General features: G+C 40.1%; 1 protein-coding gene and 1 pseudogene across 1 annotated transcript; both read left to right on the top strand.

The window, feature by feature from the left end:
- The first annotated feature begins 6,659 nt into the window (after positions 1-6,659).
- LOC138890212 (uncharacterized) lies at positions 6,660-7,301 on the top strand (annotated as a pseudogene).
- Positions 7,302-7,394: 93 nt separating this feature from the next.
- LOC138890211 (uncharacterized) lies at positions 7,395-7,834 on the top strand. The gene is made up of 2 exons (XM_070173578.1): positions 7,395-7,520; positions 7,616-7,834. Exons 1-2 carry the CDS (start codon positions 7,395-7,397, stop codon positions 7,832-7,834), a joined length of 345 nt encoding a protein of 114 aa, XP_070029679.1.
- Positions 7,835-18,421: the final 10,587 nt, after the last annotated feature.

Here is an 18,421-nt window from a genome sequence, read left to right as displayed (position 1 = left end):
TCCCGGGATCCTTGAGATCCTTAGGGAGCTCTTACACACCTAGACATGAAATTGGCTATGGAACTTTGGGTATTTGAGACTATTGGAGGCTTGGAAATCATTTGGGCCTACTTCAGGCTCCATATAGATTAATTTATGTTCTACCTATGTAATTTTATTCAATTTATTGGTCTGCAATAATTATTGTAAACAAACAGTGGGGTGATTAGTGAAAAGGGGAGGGTAGTTATATATTGTGGGTAGAATTGGGTAGATACCATGCCTATAGGGTCCATGTTGATTCAAATGTGTTTGTTAGATAACATGCCTATAGGATCTGCTTTGGTTTAAAATAAGTTCTGTTTGCTTTACTTCCACACAATTAGAAACCATGCACATAGGATCTAAATCAGATTTTAATAATTAGATACCATGCCTATAGGAGTTAAAATCAGTTTTAATAGAAATCATGCCCGTAGGGGTTTCACTTTGGTTAAATGAATGTTGTTTGTTTCACCTTATGCTTAACTAGAAATCATGCCTATAGGACTTAAAACCAACTTAGTTATAAAACAGTTTAATTCATGTTTGTTTATTCTGAATTGGTTTAATTAACTAATCCGTCCACTTTTTTAATAAGTTTCAACGCTGCCTTAAATAATATTGCTAGAAAGCATGCCTATAGGATCCAAACTGCCATCTAAAACTATTTGTTGTTTCATTGCTTTCTTAATCAATAATAGATATCATGCTCATAGGACATCACTATTATACGCAAGCCTGTAGGGCGACTAAAACCCTGTAAACTACGAAACTGCGCATGGTTATTTAAGACTGCTCACACTCAACAGGTTTAAAAGAATCAGTAGGCAAGTAGGATTCGGTTCTTTGACACTTTGGTCCTAATTCAATATTGTCTACTCTCTGCTCACCTAGATATCCTGTTCTAAGGTTTTCTCTTAAATATTTGAAACTGTTGTTTGAGATGTGCACTTATTTGTTATGTTTGTGGAGGTAAATTGGAGCCTTTAATTGTTCCCTCTTTAAATGCAGTCCTAATTGTTTTGATTGACGCTTAGATTTTTGTCCTTTAAGTGCCTTAGGATGGTCTAGAACTACAAAAATTAGAGGTCCTAAATACTTCCAGGCCCATAAGGAAGGGATGGGTAGTGCACGCATAGGACACCTTTCAAGGTTGCTAGAACGCTTTAGGCTATGACCAAGGGGAGGGAATTGGATAGTAAGGATATGATGACTATGCGCTAATGTCACATGTAGCCCCTCATTGAGGAGTGATTACCGAGCATTGTGTGGGTATGATCCTGTAGGCTAACCAACCTAGGACCCCTCTTTCCCAACTCCCGTTGTTTAAATAAATTTACTTTTCTTTATAAATGTGCAACTTGTTCAAGCCTTTTCCCTAGTTTCATTACTTGAATCATACATGTGCTCAGATTGTCAAAACATGCCTTTACTTGCAAGTATGTGTTAAAACTGTTTATTTGTTAAAATGACTAATTCACATAGTTTAAGTTCGGTCGGGACCCACCATTGTGGACCGCGAGGGGTGACTACCACCTTCCCCTCAAGGTTATTTCGAGCCCTTACCCTAATCTCTGGTAATTCAAACTAGTCCATGCGTTAATCGCTCTAGGTGCCCTAACGTACCATAATCTATTAGGTGGCGACTCTTCAAATACCCAATTCCTAAAAGGAATCGAGTTATCTCCCCCCATGAATGTCGAAACCCGGACTTCCCCGAAAAAAGGAAAAAAGGGGGCGCGACAAATACTACTCACCAAATATGGCTTTCAAGTTCTTGGCTCCATAAAATTCGACCCCTCAGTACGAGTCACCACTAAAAAATGAAAATCCTGCCAAAACGGGTGAGCCAGATGAGATGTCCAGGAAAATGAAAAGTTTATAACAGAACATAAAGAACATACAGGGACTAGGTGGTTAAAAAAGTGTTTCATTTAGTGATCTATGCATGTTCCCTCACATCCATTTGCCACTAGGGTTCAAGACCCCAAAATTTGAGAAATATGATGGACACGACGACCTTATCACCCACTTGAAAAGGTACTGCAACCAGCTGAGGGGTGCAGATGGAAAAGAAGAATTGCTGATGGCTTATTTTGGGGAAAGTCTTGTAGGGGTAGCCTTCGAATGGTTCATTGACCAAGATATCTCTCACTGGCATGTCTAGGACGACATGGCCCAGGCCTTCGTCAAACAATTCCAGTACAACATAGATATTTCACCAAATCGTAAATCCCTATCTAATATGAAGAAAAAGCCGACTAAAAGCTTTAGGGAGTATGCAATCAAGTGGAGGACAAGCGTCTAGAGTCAAGCCACCCATGGATAACCACGAGTTGATCACTATTTTTCTGGAGGTTCAAGAGCCTGATTACTTTCAGAACATGATGTCTGCGATGGGTAGACCTTTTGTAGAAGCAATCAAAATATGGGAGATGGTCGAAAATGGCCTCAAAACTGGCAGAATTGTAAGTCAAGCTGCTCTCAAAGCCACCATCCAAGCAATCCAAAATGGGTCGGGAATTTTGGCAAAAAGAAATAAGAGAGATAGAGGGTCCATAATGACTTCGAGATCCAGGGAAGTTCAAAGAGGGGCATTGCACTCTTATGTGCAAGTTCAGCAGGAGCAATCCAGCTACCCTCAACATTATTATCCCCTACCAATTCCTCAATACTCTGTGGGCCCATCACAATATACAATGTTTAATGCTCAATCGTATGCCCAGCCTCCCAATCAGCAGGTATGGGCACCAGCTCCAAGGATTCCCTGACCTCAGCAGCAAAATTTTCGGGCACCCTACAATGCTCGTCTCAGGTAGGATTATGGTCGAGAGCAGAGGTCGGCGGAAAAATTTACTCCATTGGCTGAATCATACTCTAGTCTATTCCAGAAGCTGAAGCAAATAGGCATGATTGGACCCACAGCTCCCCACCATATGCATCTTGATTCACATGAATTTCAAGCAAATGCTAGATTGAATATCATTCAGGTGCCTCGGGGCATAACACTGATGACTGTTGGAATGATTGGCCGAGATCAAGAATACAAGCTGATCGATCAAGTAGAAATGACAGCGGCATCAATTCAAGAAGGAACAAGTCTGGAAGTAAGTCTCAGCCAAGATGTGCCATTGATTGTGAAAGGTGTCCAGAGCTCAGAGAAGGCAACTTTATTTGTTCTAAAAATCTCGAGGTTGGAAGTTCGCTCCAATGTTCCAAGCCCAAGGTTATATGTCCTTGGAGGCCACCCCAACACAAAGCAGAATCAGGGTGATATGAATGGTATAACAGAGCCGATCATAATCAAACCTGCCGTGCAACCCCCTGTGACAAACACAAAAACTATTCCTTAGAACAACAACAAAACTGTGATGACTTACAAAGGCAAGGAAATCATAAAAGAAGTGGGGGAAACTGGAGGTTTGACTCGATTAGGGAGGCGTTACTCTCCAAAAGAGTTGAGGAAGGCCAAGCAAATCAGAGAAGGCCAATTGCCAATAAACAAACCAGCCACTGAAGAAGAGGCGAAAGAGTTTTTGAAAAAGAAGAAAGTTCAAGATTACTCAATCATTGACCAGCTGAGAAAGACTCCTGCCCAAATCTCTCTACTATCTCTGCTCAAACATTCAAAAGAGCATGCTCGTGTACTAATCAAGATCCTGAACGAGGCACATGTCTCAGAGGAGACCACAATGAATCAGTTAGAGAAGATGGCCAACAGATTTTTTGAGGTGAACAGAATCTCTTTTACTGATGATGAACTTCCCGGGGAGGGAACCGGGCATAATAGGGCTTTGCACTTGATGGTCAAATGTGAGGGGCATTATGTAAAGCGAGTCATGGTTGATAGAGGCTCGAGTGTAGATGTATGCCTTCTCTCTACCTTGCAAAGCATGAAGATCAATACAGATAGAATCCAACCCAGTAATGTTCACATCCGGGGTTTTGATGGCTCAACGAGAGATACCATTGGAGAGATCAACCTCACCATGACTATTGGGCCAGTTGACTTTGAGATTGTCTTCCAAGTAGTATATATGGTCACTTCTTATAACTTTCTTCTTGGAAGGCCATAGATCCATACGGCCAAAGCTGTACCATCCACCTTGCATCAGATGCTCAAATTCAAACATGACATGCAAGAAATTATTGTTTACGGGGAAGACGAGTCGTCCACTTATAAAGACATGTTAATCCCCTATATTGAGGCCAAGGAAGGGTGTGAGTCAATTGTCTATTAGGCTTTTGAAGTGGTTGTTGTGGACCATATTAAGGAAGGAAAGCCCACTCTACATCCTCGTCTTTCTGCCACATCTGTAATGGTGGCTGGACTTATGCTGAGACAAGGTTATGAGCGAAGAAAAGGCTTGGTTTAGGCTTCACACCAACACAAGCAAACAAAGATAAAGCCAAGCACCGCAAAAAGCATGGATGGGTCTTGCAACAACCTATCCCTCACATTTTTTCTACAATATTGTCAAGCCACGACTCCAAGAGGGTCAAAATTCCTCAGCGCAGGAAAACATTGATGAAATTTGCCATGGCCTCAGCCAGATGTTTTCTGAAGTAAATATGATCCAGGCTGGTGAAGGCACTAGTCGTGCCGATATGAAACTAATTGGCCCAGACACCATGCTTAACAACTGGGAAGCAACTCCTCTCCCCACAAGGAAGGAGTCTTGGTAGTTTGCTTTTGCAGCTTCTTTTTTGTATTTTGGGTTACTTTTAGGGTTGTAATCCAAACATCCCAGTATGATTATTTTGTTTTGATGTTGACCCTTCTATCCTTTTGAATTCAATGAAATTCAGTTCAGTTTCGTATTAAATTTTGTATTTTTTTTCTTTTCCTAATTCCTGTCATTTTGTTTCCATTTTAGTTTTGTTAATACCGACTTTAATAACATGACATGCATACGGAATTCACACCCAGATCTTAAAAAGCTGTCTAATTTCAAAATAATGCATCAAGATGTTGAATATGATGAAGATGAGGTTGTTGAGAAAATAAAAAGAGAGTTGGAACAATTTGAAAACAAGCCTAGGCCCAACCTCAATAAAACTGAGCCGATTAATATCGGAAGTCATGAAAAAGTTAGAGAAACGAAGATAAGCATTCACACTGAACAAAAAACCAGAGATGCCTTGATTTAACTTTTATTTGAATACAGAAATATGTTTGCTTGGTCTTATGATGAAATGCCGGGTTTAAGTGCTGATCTAGTGGTTCATAAGCTTCCTACGTATCCTGATTTTCCACCAGTCCAACATAAGCAACGAAAATTTAAAATAGACATGAGTGACAAAATCAAAGAGGAAATAATGAAGCAACTGAGCGCCAATATGGTCAGAGTTGTCCAATATACCACCTGTGTGGCAAATGTTGTGCATGTGCCAAAGAAGGATGGAAAAACCAGAGCATAAGTTGACTATAGGGACCTGAACAAAGCAAGTCCAAAGGATAATTTTCCTTTACCAAACATCCACATTTTTGTATATAATTGCGCAAAGTATGAGATACAATCATTCGTGGATTGCTATGCTGGTTACCACCATATTCGAATGGATGAGGATGATGCAGAAAAGACAGCTTTCACCACTCCATGGGGTACTTATTGTTATAGGGTCATGCCATTCGGTTTGAAGAATGCAGGGGCAACTTATATGAGGGCCATGACTATCATTTTTTAGGACATGATGCACAAAGAGATTGAAGTATATGGGGTTCCATTTAGGAAACTCCTCAGTTTTATAGTCTGCCGATGAGGCATCGAATTGGATCCATCTTAGATAAAGTCCATTCGAGATCTGCCACCCCCGAAGAATAAAAAGGAAGTCATGAGTTTGCTCGGGAGGTTGAACTACATCAGTAGGTTCATTGTTCAGCTCACAACCATGTGTGAGCCCATCTTTAAGTTGCTAAAAAAGGATGTTGCTATCAAGTAGGCGGACGATTTCCAAAAAGATTTTGATAGGATCAAAAATTATCTATCAAAACCCCCTGTACTGGTCCCACCCGAACCTGGTAGGCCTCTATTTTTATATCTATCAGTGATGGATAATTCCTTTGGATGCGTTCTAGGGAAACATGATGCAACATGCAAAAAGGAACAGGCGATCTATTATTTGAGCAAGAAGTTCACCACTTATGAGGTTAAGAACACCCTTTTAGAAAGGACGTGTAGTGCCTTGACTTGGGTTGCTCAGAAGTTGAGGCATTATCTTTTGGCCTATGCTACTTACCTCATATCCATAATGGATCCTTTGAAGTACATCTTCTAAAAGCCAATGCCCACTGGAAGGCTCGCAAAATGGCAAATCCTACTCATAGATTCGACATCGTTTATGTTACTCGCACCGCGATGAAAGCATAGGCTTTGGCAAATCATTTGGCATAGAATCCAGTTGATGATGAGTACGAGCCACTTAGCACATACTTCCCAGACGAAGAGGTCAACTCAATAGAGGAAGTAGTTCCAGACGATAACCTTGTATGGAAAATGTATTTTGATGGGGCTGTCAATATCAAATGAGTTGGGATCGAGGCAATCCTCATCTCACCTATTGGACATTATTACCCTACAACGACATGAATTTAGTTCTTCTATACTAATAATAAGGCAGAATAAGAAGCTTGTATCATGAGTCTGAAAATGGCCCTCGATCTGGATGTGCATGAACTACTGGTTATGGGAGATTCCAACTTGCTTATTCGGCAAGCCCAAGGCAAATGGGAGACTCGAGACATCAAGCTTATTCCGTACAGACAATGTGTGCAACACTTGAGCAAAAGATTCAAATCCATTGAGTACAGGTACATTCCCAGGTTTTACAACGAGCTAGCTGATGCCTTGGCTACTTTAGCCTCGATGCTCTTTTATCCAGGCAACACTCATATTGATCCACTAGAAATCCATGTTCGGAATCAACACGGTTACTGCAATACAATTGAGATAGAACCAGATGGTGAACCATAGTATCATGACATAAAACGATTCCTAAAAATAAGAGAATACCCAGAGCATGCCAAAGGAGATCAAAAAAGAACTATAAGGCGGCTTGCCGGTGGTTTCTTCCTGAATGGGGAAATTTTGTACAAGAGGACCCCAGATTTAAACTTGTTGAGATGCATAGATGCCACAGAAGATGAGCGGATCATGAGTGAAGTGCATTCGAGGGTATGCGGACCTCACATGAATGGATATTTTTTGGCGAAGAAGATTCTGTGGGCAGGGTATTATGGGCTTACTACGGAGCGAGATTACTTCAGTTTTGCTTGCTAGTGTCACCAATGCCAGATTCATGGTGGCCTAATTCACTCGCCTCTTTCGGAGTTACATCCCATATCCTCTCTTTGGCCTTTCGTTACTTGGGGAATGGATGTTATTGGACTAATCAAGCCAAAGGCTTCAAATGGGCATAGATTTATTTTGGTTGCAATTGATTACTTCACCAAGTGGATGAAGGCCGTCACTTTCAAAGCAGTCACCAAGAAAGCAGTGGTAGACTTTGTTCATTCCAACATCATCTGTCACTTTGGTATCCCGAATACCATTATCACTGACAAGCAGCCAATCTAAATCGTCATTTGATGAAGGAGGTATATGAGCAATTTAAAATTATGCATCGCCATTCTACCCCTTACCGGCCAAAAGCCAATAGAGCCGTTGAAGCGGCGAACAAGAACATCAAGAAGATTCTTAGGAAGATGATCCAAGGTTCCAGACAATGGCATGAAAAGTTGCCTTTTGCACTTTTGGGATACTGCATGACTGTTCGCACATCTATTGGTGCAACTATGTATTTGCTTGTATAAGGAACCGAAGCTGTAATACCCGCTGAAGTCGAAATTCGCTCTCTCTGAATTATTGTGGAATCGGAGATTGAAGACACTGAGTGGGTCAAGACCCGATTAGAACAACTGATGCTGAAAAAACGACTAGCAGTAGTGTGTTTCAGCCAGTTATACCAGCAAAGAATGGCACACGCTTACAATAAGAAAGTGCACCCAAGGGAGTTTGAGGTAGGCCAGCTCGTTTTGAAACGCATCCTTCCGCACCAGGTAGAAGCTAACGGAAAGTTCTCCCCAAACTGGCAAGGACCCTACATCATCAAGAAAGTATTACCAAAAGGGGCCTTGCACTTGGTAGATGAAGAAGGATGGGTACCGGACATGACTATTAACGCAGATGCAGTCAAAAGATATTATGTCTGATATATACCTACTGTGGAACTTTTATGCATGATTTTCTCAGATCGAGATGACGAAGGCTATCATTGCTCGCTATTCCAAATAGGTGTCACCCTTTGTTAACCCCTTCGAGCCGTATTTGTCTTCTTTGTTTTCACCTTTTTGGAATATGTGTATTTGTAAAAGCAAAAAAAATTCCATATTCTTCTGGGTCATTGAACTACGTCCGACCTGATTCCGAAAGGATATGTAGGTAGCCTTACCCTAGGTTCGGTCCCATCACAAAAAAATATCCATATTCCTAATACTCCAAATTTGGGGCAGAAGTTTGTTTATTTTATAGTTTTTCCAATAAAAACGGTTCCAAAAGTTGTAATTCAGTTCAAGGTTCTTTTCGCCTTTTCCCTATTATGAACGTTTGATCGATCTTTGAGAATGTTTGAAGTCCCCATGCCAAAGGCGTTGGGCAACCTCCCGCATGCAGTATCTTAGTCCAAAAAGAAAAAAAAGAAAAAAAGGAAAAAAAAGAAATGAGAGAGTTTTATCGGTGAAAACCCGTACGGGCACTATAAGGCGACAGTGAGCAGAGAAATGAGAGAGTCTTATTGGTGAAAACCCAAATGAGCACCATAAGGCGACGGTGAGTAGAGAAATGAGAGAGGTCAGTTAGCGAAAACCCTCAAAGGGCGTTGCTACCCGAATTAGGGTCTTCGGTACTCCGGCATGAGCACAACCAAGACAGTTTTAAGATGAACATTTGCAATGAATTTTGAGAATTAGATAGCTTAGACAGATCAGGCATCCAGTCAGAAATGTCATGATTCATTGAAGTCGGCACATACCTCCAAATAAGTCTCCCTATTTCTTTCCCTGAAAGGGACACCTTTTTGTTTAAGCACAATTCTCTTTCACTTTCAATTATTCTTCTGTTTTTCACCCATAATTTTTCTTTGAGTCCATTTCTATCTAATCTTGCATCAAAAGCGAAGCAAAGAAATGGTTGCAAAACTAGCTACAGTTTCCCCGTAATATCGAGCACAATTTGGGGCATATATGGCATTGACAAAGGCACGAATCCATATGTGATCTTGTTTGATAAGGCGAACAAAGTGTCTCAAAGAAACTAAAAAGGTCGCATAAGCAAGACACACTTCAAGAGAAAAGTTGATAAGCACTACAGACACGAACTGGTACTGGGTGCAAGACAATCGAGTTTGACTTTAAAGGGAAAACTACCTTGCCTTAGGGACAAGGGTTAACGATACCATGGACATCCGAGTATGAAACAGTCAGGGGAAACCTCAGAAAATGAGGTCTCCAGAATGCATACAGAGTATCCGAGCACCTCGATACTACACTGATAGAATCAGTTCTTCAACAGCGTAGTGGCCGTGGATTCAAACTACAACAGGGTATCAAGGCCACAGACTGACCACTTTGAAAACTCATAAATTTTTCTTTGTTTGAAGCAGGAACAAGGCAGTACAGAATGACAATTCTCAAATGACGAATGTCACCAAACGTAAGCTCCTTAAAATCTCCATTTTCTTTTATTTTTAGCATGCATCACTACTGTTCACGCCTCCCAGTTTCGTAGCTTAACTCAGGTAGAACCATTTCGCCTAGGGGGATCCAGCTCATATTTTCAGGTAGAAGTACTCTTCGCTCAGGATGTTTTACGTAGCTTAACTCAGGTAGAACCATTTTTCCTAGGGGGATCCTGCTCATAGTTCTGGTTAGAAGTACTCTTCGCTCGGGGTGTTTTACGTAGCTTAACTCAGGTAGAACCGTTTCGCCTAGGGGGATCCATCTTATATTTCCGGGTAGAAGTACTCTTCGCTCAGGATATTTTACGTACCTTAACTCAGGTAGAACCGTTTCTCCTAGGGGGATCCAGCTCATAGTTCTGGGTAGAAGTACTCTTCGCTCAGGTTGTTTTACGTAGTTTAACTCAGGTAGAACCATTTTGCCTAGGGGGATCCAGCTTATAGTTCCGTGTAGAAGTACTCTTCGCTCAGGGTGTTTTATGTAGCTTAACTCAGGTAGAACCATTTCGCCTAGGGGGATCCAGCTCATAGTTCCGGGTAGAATTACTCTTCGCTCATGTTATTTTACGTAGCTTAACTCAGGTAGAACTGTTTCTCCTAAGGGGATCCAGCTCATAGTTCCGGGTAGAAGTACTCTCCGCTCAGGTTGTTTTACGTAGCTTAACTCAGGTAGAACCATTTTACCTAGGAAGATCTAGCTCATAGTTCCGGGTAGAAGTACTCTTCTCTCAAGTTGTTTTACATAGCTTAACTCAGGTAGAACCGTTTCGCCTAAGGGGATCCAGCTCATAGTTTCTGGTGGAAGTACTCTTTGCTCAGGATGTTTTACGTAACTTAACTCAGGTAGAACCTTTTCGCCTAGAGGGATTCAGCGCTTTATCAGTAATATAGGGTACCAATCCCTGGTTATATCTTTCCTTAGTAATACAGGGTATCAACCCTTGGTTACATTGATCCTCAATAATACAGGGTACCAACCCTTGGTTACATTCTTTTCCAGTAATAAAGAGGTACCAACCCCTGGTTACGTTCCTTTCGAGTAATACAGGGTGCCAACCCCTGGTTACGTTCCTTTCCAGTAATACAGGGCGCCAACCCCTGACTACATTCATTTCTAGTAATACAGGGTACTAACCCCTGGTTACATTTCTTCATAGTGATGCAGGGCACCAACCCCTGGTTACATTCTTTTCCAGCAATACAGGATACCAACCTCTGGTTACATTCTTTCCTAGTGATACAGGGTGCCAACCCCTGGTTACTTTCCCTTTCACTAATACAGGGTACCAACCCCTGCTTATATATCCTCTTGGTAACGTAGGGTACACAATCCCTCGTTACAAATTTTATTTCTTTTAGCTAGTTTATACTACTGTTTCTGTTTGCCTTTTAATAAATTAGATAATTTATAGCTTTCGCTGATAACTCACAAAATTTTCCTAGTCCAAACTGGGGCAGAAAATTTTTGTTCGTTTTGTTCGTCTTTGATGGCTTTGCAGGCCCTGTCGCAGAACACAGGTTGTGACGATCGAATCTTGCAGTTTCAGTTATCATCAAAAGGATGATCAGAGGATAGTTGGAGTTAACTTTGACAATGTATCAGCAACCCAGTTTCTCAAGATTTGTCTTCTCAAATTCTGATCCAGAATGCAGGCAATCGAGATTGAATCATAAATTTTTCTTCAAAGAGAATCAAGATCTAATCTAAGTTCAACACAAGCGAGCAAGTCAAGAATCAAGATTTGACTCCAAAAGACACATAGATAGGAATTTTGTAACTCTTAGCTTACAAGAATATGTAGTTCTCTTCTTCTTTTGATGTAAGCAGCAAGTAACAGTAACAACAACAACAACAGCAACAACAACAGTCTTAACTCCAGTTTTCGGTAGTCCCAGCTACCAAATATTTTTAGAACTACACTTACCTGATTCCTTTATAGCCAAGGATATGTAGGCAACCTCGGAAGCAAGGTTCGGTCACCTTTTTCACATAAAAAATGCTTTCATTTTGGTGATGTGTGAGCAAAATTAGTCATGGCAGTCCCTTTTCTTTGCACGAAAACTCTTCATGTTATCGAGCAAAGAGGGGCAGTTGTGAATACCTAATTTTGCTCATTTCTAATTCTCCTACAAGTACTAATATTTGGATAATTTTTAGTTATTTGTGCATTTTTATTTGCATTCCTTTATTAAAAATATTTTTTACCTTTTATTTGTATATTTTAATTTACATCTTTGAATTATATATACCAAAAAGATTGTCTTTATATTTGTATATTTTCTTTAGGACTAAATAAGATAATTAGGGGTTAATGGATTGGGCTAGTGTACTTTAATTGAAATTGAGCCAAATTGGCCCAAAATTAAAGCCCAAACAACTCACAAACCCGGTCCACATGGGGCTGCCATGGGAGGGTCAACACGACGTAGTTTTGTATCAAAACTACGTCGTTTCATTTAAGTAATCTAAAGACTTGATCTCATCCATTCATAATCTTTGATCCAATGGCCCTCATTTATTCCCTTTGAGGTATAAAATCCTTTTAAAATCAGATTTTTTTGCCATTTCTCTAAAAATCTAAACTCTAGAGACCTATCTCTTCACTCTCTCCTCTCTCTTACCTTCTTTCAAGCCGCCGCCTCTCCCCATTGTATCCATTGTGCTCCGCCGCCGGTGGTGCTCCAAACACCACCCAACTTACACCGTTCTCTTCATCTCATTGAAACCTCCCTCTAATTCCATGAAATTGAAACCCTAGGTAGCCGCCCCTTTATTCCTCTCTCTAGTTTCATGGAAAATCCAACTGCCCCCCACCCACAAACTTCACATAGACGTGTAGATCTCTAGGATATCTACACTTTCCCTATAATTTCACCTCCGAAACCCGACCACCGCCGTTTGACACCACCCTGCTGCCGCGACCGCCTCCACCGATGCCTCATCGTTGCTGAGCCTCTGTTCCAGCATGAGCATGACCATGTTGCCTCTCTTTCTCTTTGACAAATGCTGGACTCAACTATGTCTCATCAAAGTTTGTGTGTTTTTCGGCATTTGTCATTGAGAAAAAGAGGTGTGGAGGTCGATCCGCCATCTAGTTGTGTTGTACTTCTGGTTTGAAACCTGAGCATTTAGGTAAAATCCTAATCCCTTATTCATTGGTTTTAGTTTCACCTTTATTGACTGATTTTTTAGATTTTTAGTTTAGTTTAAGTTCTATTTTTTCTTAATTACTGATTAGTCGTCTTGTTGATTTTAGAAATTCTGTTGTTGTTTATTCGTTTAGTCCATTGCTTCAATACTTTCCCTCTTTTTATAACTTCTTTTTTTCCCCCAATTTGTGTTTAGGTTTAGTTTAACTTCTAGTTTTCAATTAATTGTTATTCCGTGACTGTTAGTTCGTGTTAGCTTCATTGACAATCATCGATGATTTGTCGTTATTTTATACTTTTGAATCATGTATTAGTTGGTCATACTCTGTCATTACGTTTTTGTTTAGTCAATCGGTTTTGTTAATCACTTGTGAAATCCGATTGACTATTTGTAATTGGCGAAGTTCACTGATCTTCTGGTTTCGCGATTGATTTTGGTGTTTTGCCTTAGTTCGAAATCTGTTAGTGATCGTTAGTTCGTGTTTAGTCTCGTTTTTTATTTTGTGTTTCGGTCAACTCGATAGTTGTTTCACTATCAACTCTTATTATGCGTTGCCTTAAGTTGTTAAGTTCTAATTTCATGTATATTATTTCTAGTTTTGTCTATGTTTAAGCTAATTAGTTTAAGGCCTTAACTACATATTTTATTTGTTTGTAGTCATTAGGTTCTTTTGTTAATGGTTCAAGTCTAGTTATGTGATTTTGCACTTTCTAGTTTGAAGGAGTAGTTTAGTTTGATATTGGTTTGTGAGGGTTGTAGAAGGTACTTGAGTGTAAGGCCTTTGTTTGGTTGCTTTTACTGTTCGAGGACTGTTTGAAGTATAATACTCCAAAAATCTGCCCCAGTTGGTATAAGAAAAATGTTTCTTGGACATATTTTTGATTTTGGACAGATTATTTGTCAAAAAGTTATCATTTTAGACAGATTTTTGGTAAAACAAAATTTGTCCCAAAGTCCTTTCTCCTCCTATATAAAGAGGAGTTCTTTCGTCATCTTACACACATCTTTTACTCTAAAAAACACACATCTTACACATTCTGGACATTCCATGAAATACTAGTGCCTTTAAAAGTCTATTTTCTGGTGTAATTCCTTGTAAAAAGACTGTTGTTTCTGGGTTCATTTTCGGAGATTCTTAAGCTGCTTTCTATTGTTGTTTGAGTTGCTGCTGGTTGGATTTTCTCACTACTGTGTTTTGATTTCTCTGCAACATAGATAAGCCTTAAACCTCTGTAATGCAGCTTTTTCAATATTAATGGACATGACATGTGTTTTTAGTATACTCTAGTGTTGTTTAGTTAAAAAGAAAAGAGACGAATGCTGGATGGTTGTTTCTCTGGTTGTGTCTTATATCTCAAGCAGATTTACGTGCTAAAATACGGATGTTTGGTTCATCTTGATTTCCTTAAGTTGAGTTTTCACAATGGAAAAAGAATAGTTGAAAGCTTCTACTCTTACTGTTAGCAGTTGATTTTTCTTTTTACGTATTGGATTTGAAGTCAGATTCTCTTATTTGTGCTTATTTACATTTGAAGTCGGCTTTGTTCCTTGGAAGGTGAAAGGATAAATATTTCCATGGCTCAATTTGTTACTTGGGTTCCTGAATTTCAAGTTTTTCTTTAATAGTTAAATAAGTATCCATGCGCATGTTAAATGGTAAAGTCCTTAGTATCAAGGCAAATTGTCCTTTTAAAATGATACTTTAAATGTGTTAAACAAACAAAAAGGAGGGTCTAAGGTCATTTTTCTCATGTCTACGAATGATGAGAAAAGGCCTATCCACATGTAAATGCTAACTGCTTTTAGTTTCCAGTTTCGGCATAAAGCCTGAGTGCTAAAAAGTTTATATTCATTTTGAGCACCTTCATGAGGATTTGTAGCAAGTAACTCTAGCCTACTAATGTCTGTTCAAATGTATTTATTTGTTTTCCTTTAGTTTATGTTTCAGTTAAAGCATTTGTTTTGTGTTTTAAGTAAATGTAAGTGATTCAATTCAAGAGTGGCTTGAGACCTTTTTTTTGGGATATCCTTTTCTCTGTTAGTCCAGTTTAAAGGTTTTCTTTCTTTTTTTTTTCTTTTTTTTTAAGGTTAGCTTAGATTGCTGTTGTAAACCTGTTAGTTTGTATAGTTGTTTAGTGTAGTAAATAAAGAGGATAATTTCGGATCATTTTTTTTTTTGCAGGGAGTGCCTTACACCTTCTCCCTGGTCAATAGAATTTCTTACCCGATCTTTTATTTTGCAGATCAATAAAAATAGAGTCAATCCTTTCTTTGACTAGGGATTCAAATAAAAGATGACTTGGAACACCAAAAATCAATTTCAAGTGGCGACTCTGTAAATAAAATAACTCCTACTCAAATTTATCACTTTAATTGGAGAAACCCTTTAATCCACATAATACTATTTTGCGGTAGAAAAGAGGCGTGACATGCAGAAGGCGGGGCTTATTCTCCGAATACCATCTAGAGTCCATCCAATTGCATTCTTTCTTCTTTGGAGCACCTTCAGTGTGGCATCTACCTGCACGTTAGCAAAACAAGAAGAAAGAATAACAGGTAAAGTTAAACTAGGGCCCAAGAATTCATACCTGAGGTGTGGAGGCAAAGGCTTCAACTCTAAAATGGGAGGTTCATCAATTGAGAGCTTTGTTGGTGGAGTTTTTCTGTTCTCAAGATCCAAAGAAAGCTTATGGGGCTCATAAGAATAAGAATTCATTCCGTGCAAAGCATTGACACACTCCACCCTACCTTCATCCTCATTCACATCAAGGTTCAACAATGCCGCTTCTAAAGGATCCTCCATATTGACCATGGCACTAGTATAATCAACTATCACCTCCATGACAAGATCCACAAAAGAGCAAACTTCAGTACTATTCGGCTGCCTCATTGATTTGCACACATGAAAGACAACTTTCTCGTCACCTACCCGGAAGGTGAGCTCCCCTGCTTCCATATCAACCAATGCCTTCCAAGTTTCTAGGAAAGGCCTTCTCAATATTATAGGCACCTCATAGATGACTTCGCAGTCAAGAATCACAAAATCGGCAGGCAAAATAAACTTGTCCACCCGGACAAGAACATCATCAATAATGCCAAACGGCCTCTTTATCTTTCTATCCGCCATTTGCAATCTCACTGAAGTAGGTCTCGGCTTCCCAATGCCTAAAGTTTTAAACATGGAGTAAGTCATCAAATTGATTCTTGCTCCCAAATCACACAATGCCTTTGCAAAATCCACACTCCCAATGGTACATGGAATGGTGAAAGCATCGGGATCTTCAAGATTTGGAGCCATCAAGTGCACAATTGCACTTACTTGATGAGTCATTTTGATGGTCTCACAATCCATAGATCTCTTTTTAGTCACCAAGTTTCATAAACTTAGCGTAACCCGACATTTGCTCAAGAGCTTCCCCCAAAGGAACATTGATCGACAAGCTTTTCATCATCTTAATTAACTTCTTAAATTGGTTTTCATTCTTTTGCTTCGAAAGTCGTTGAGGGTAAGGTGGATGAGGCCTTGGTAGGGGAGCCTTAGCCTTGGGGACTACCATTTCCGGCATGTCTATCACGTGTTCCCTAGACGGGTTCACGTTATTTTGAGTCTCCACCTCATTATCATGAATATCAATTCTCACTTCCGCATTTAAATTCTCTTCACTCACTTGCTCAACTATAAGAATATCATCATCTTGTACTTCAACCTAATCACTCACAACTTCCTTTTGCTTAGAGGTATTCACTTCACCACCTCTACTGCTTCTTGTAATCACCGCCATTGCATGACCGGTATTATTCCTATCCTTCGGTTTTACTACCGTATCACTAGGTAGATCCCCCTTAGGGCGAGTATTCAAAGATTGCGAAATCTGGCCAAGTTGAACCTCCAAATTTTGGATTGAAGTATTATGGGATGCCAACTGAGCATCAGAGTTGGCATTCTTTTTCATCATTTGTTTAAACATCATATCGATCCTTCCCATCTTATTGGTTGACGAGCTAGGACCTTGGGACAGAAATGGAGGTGGGTTGTTTGGTTGTTGATACTTCGGAGGTCTTTGAAAGCCTTGTCCCTTATTACCTTGATTGCCATTATTCCAACCCTCTTGGTTGTTGTTTCCTTCCCAATTATTGTTTGTTGCCACTCCAGTTGCCCTGGTTGTTCTGGTTGCCCCAATTCTGATTGTCGTTCCCCTAGTTGCTATTTCCCTATTGGTTTTGATTCCCCCAGTTTCCTTGGGATCTCCACTATTGTTGTTGGTTAGGAGCATTGCCCCTTTGTCCTTGGTAATTGTTCACGTACTGGACTTGTTCACTTTGCTCATCATACCCATCGTCTTGGTTAAAACCACTGTTACCTTGCTCATATTGATCCGGATTTCCTTGACTTTGTTGACCTTTTTGTCGCCTCTTGTTGATCAACATGTTTACACCTTCCATAGCATTTACTTATCTTGGTGCTTGAACTTGCTGCAATTGAGCTTTAGCCAACTGATTCATTGTTGTAGTCAACTTTGCTATTGCCTGGCCATGGTCATAGAGCTCTTTGTGCAGGTGAATGACAGTGGGATCACCCTGTGTCACATTAGCTCGACTTTGCCAAGCTTAGGAAGTATCACCCATCTCATCAAGAATATCACAAGCCTCAGCATAAGGCAGCTTCATAAAATTACCCCCTGCTAACTGGTTTACCACACATTGATTAGTCGTGTTTATACCCCGATAAAATATCTGTTGAATTATTGCTTCAGTCACATTATTGTTGGGGCATTACTTGACCATAGTTTTATATCTTTCCCAGATTTCATGAAGGGGCTTATTTGGTTCCTATTTGAATGCTAAGATTTTATCCCTCAATGCAGCCATATGTCCCGATGAGAAAAACTTGGCTATAAACTTATCGGCCAATTCATCCTATGTAGTGATGGAATGGTTGGGGAGTCTTTCGAGCCGGTCCAAAGCTTTCCCTTTAAGTGAGAAAGGGAACAATCTCTGTCTCAATGCATCCTCCGACACTATTAGTTTGTTTGCTTCCCCAGCAGGTATCCACAAAGCCCTTTAGATGTTTATATGCATTCTGATGGGGAGCACCTGTGAAGTACCTTTATTGCTCCAATAAAGTCAACATCACATTTGTAATCTAGAAATTGCCCGCCCGGATCCGAGGTAGGACAATTGCACTTGCGTACCCTTCATTTGGAAGCACCCTAGGAGCCACTCTTGGAGGAGCTGGGGGAGGGTCTAGAATATTATTATTGACCCGGCGGCCTCTTTTTTGAGGTTGAGGTACTAGAGGTACCTCATCTTCACCATTATCATCTACCTCCTCCCCCGGGATAGCATTTCTAAGATTATCGGTGTTTTCCATTTTGTACCTGAATCAATTGACTCACACAAGTTATTAAATAGAAGGAAAGAAAACAAGACACAAAACTAGTGAGATAGATAGCCAAGACCGTTTAGCTCCCCGGCAACGACGCCAAAAAGTGATCGGGTCCAACCCTATACCAC

This window comes from Nicotiana sylvestris, chromosome 4, assembly GCF_000393655.2.
Source record: "Nicotiana sylvestris chromosome 4, ASM39365v2, whole genome shotgun sequence".
NCBI lineage: Eukaryota > Viridiplantae > Streptophyta > Magnoliopsida > Solanales > Solanaceae > Nicotiana > Nicotiana sylvestris.
This window is presented reverse-complemented; position numbering and strand designations above follow the sequence as displayed.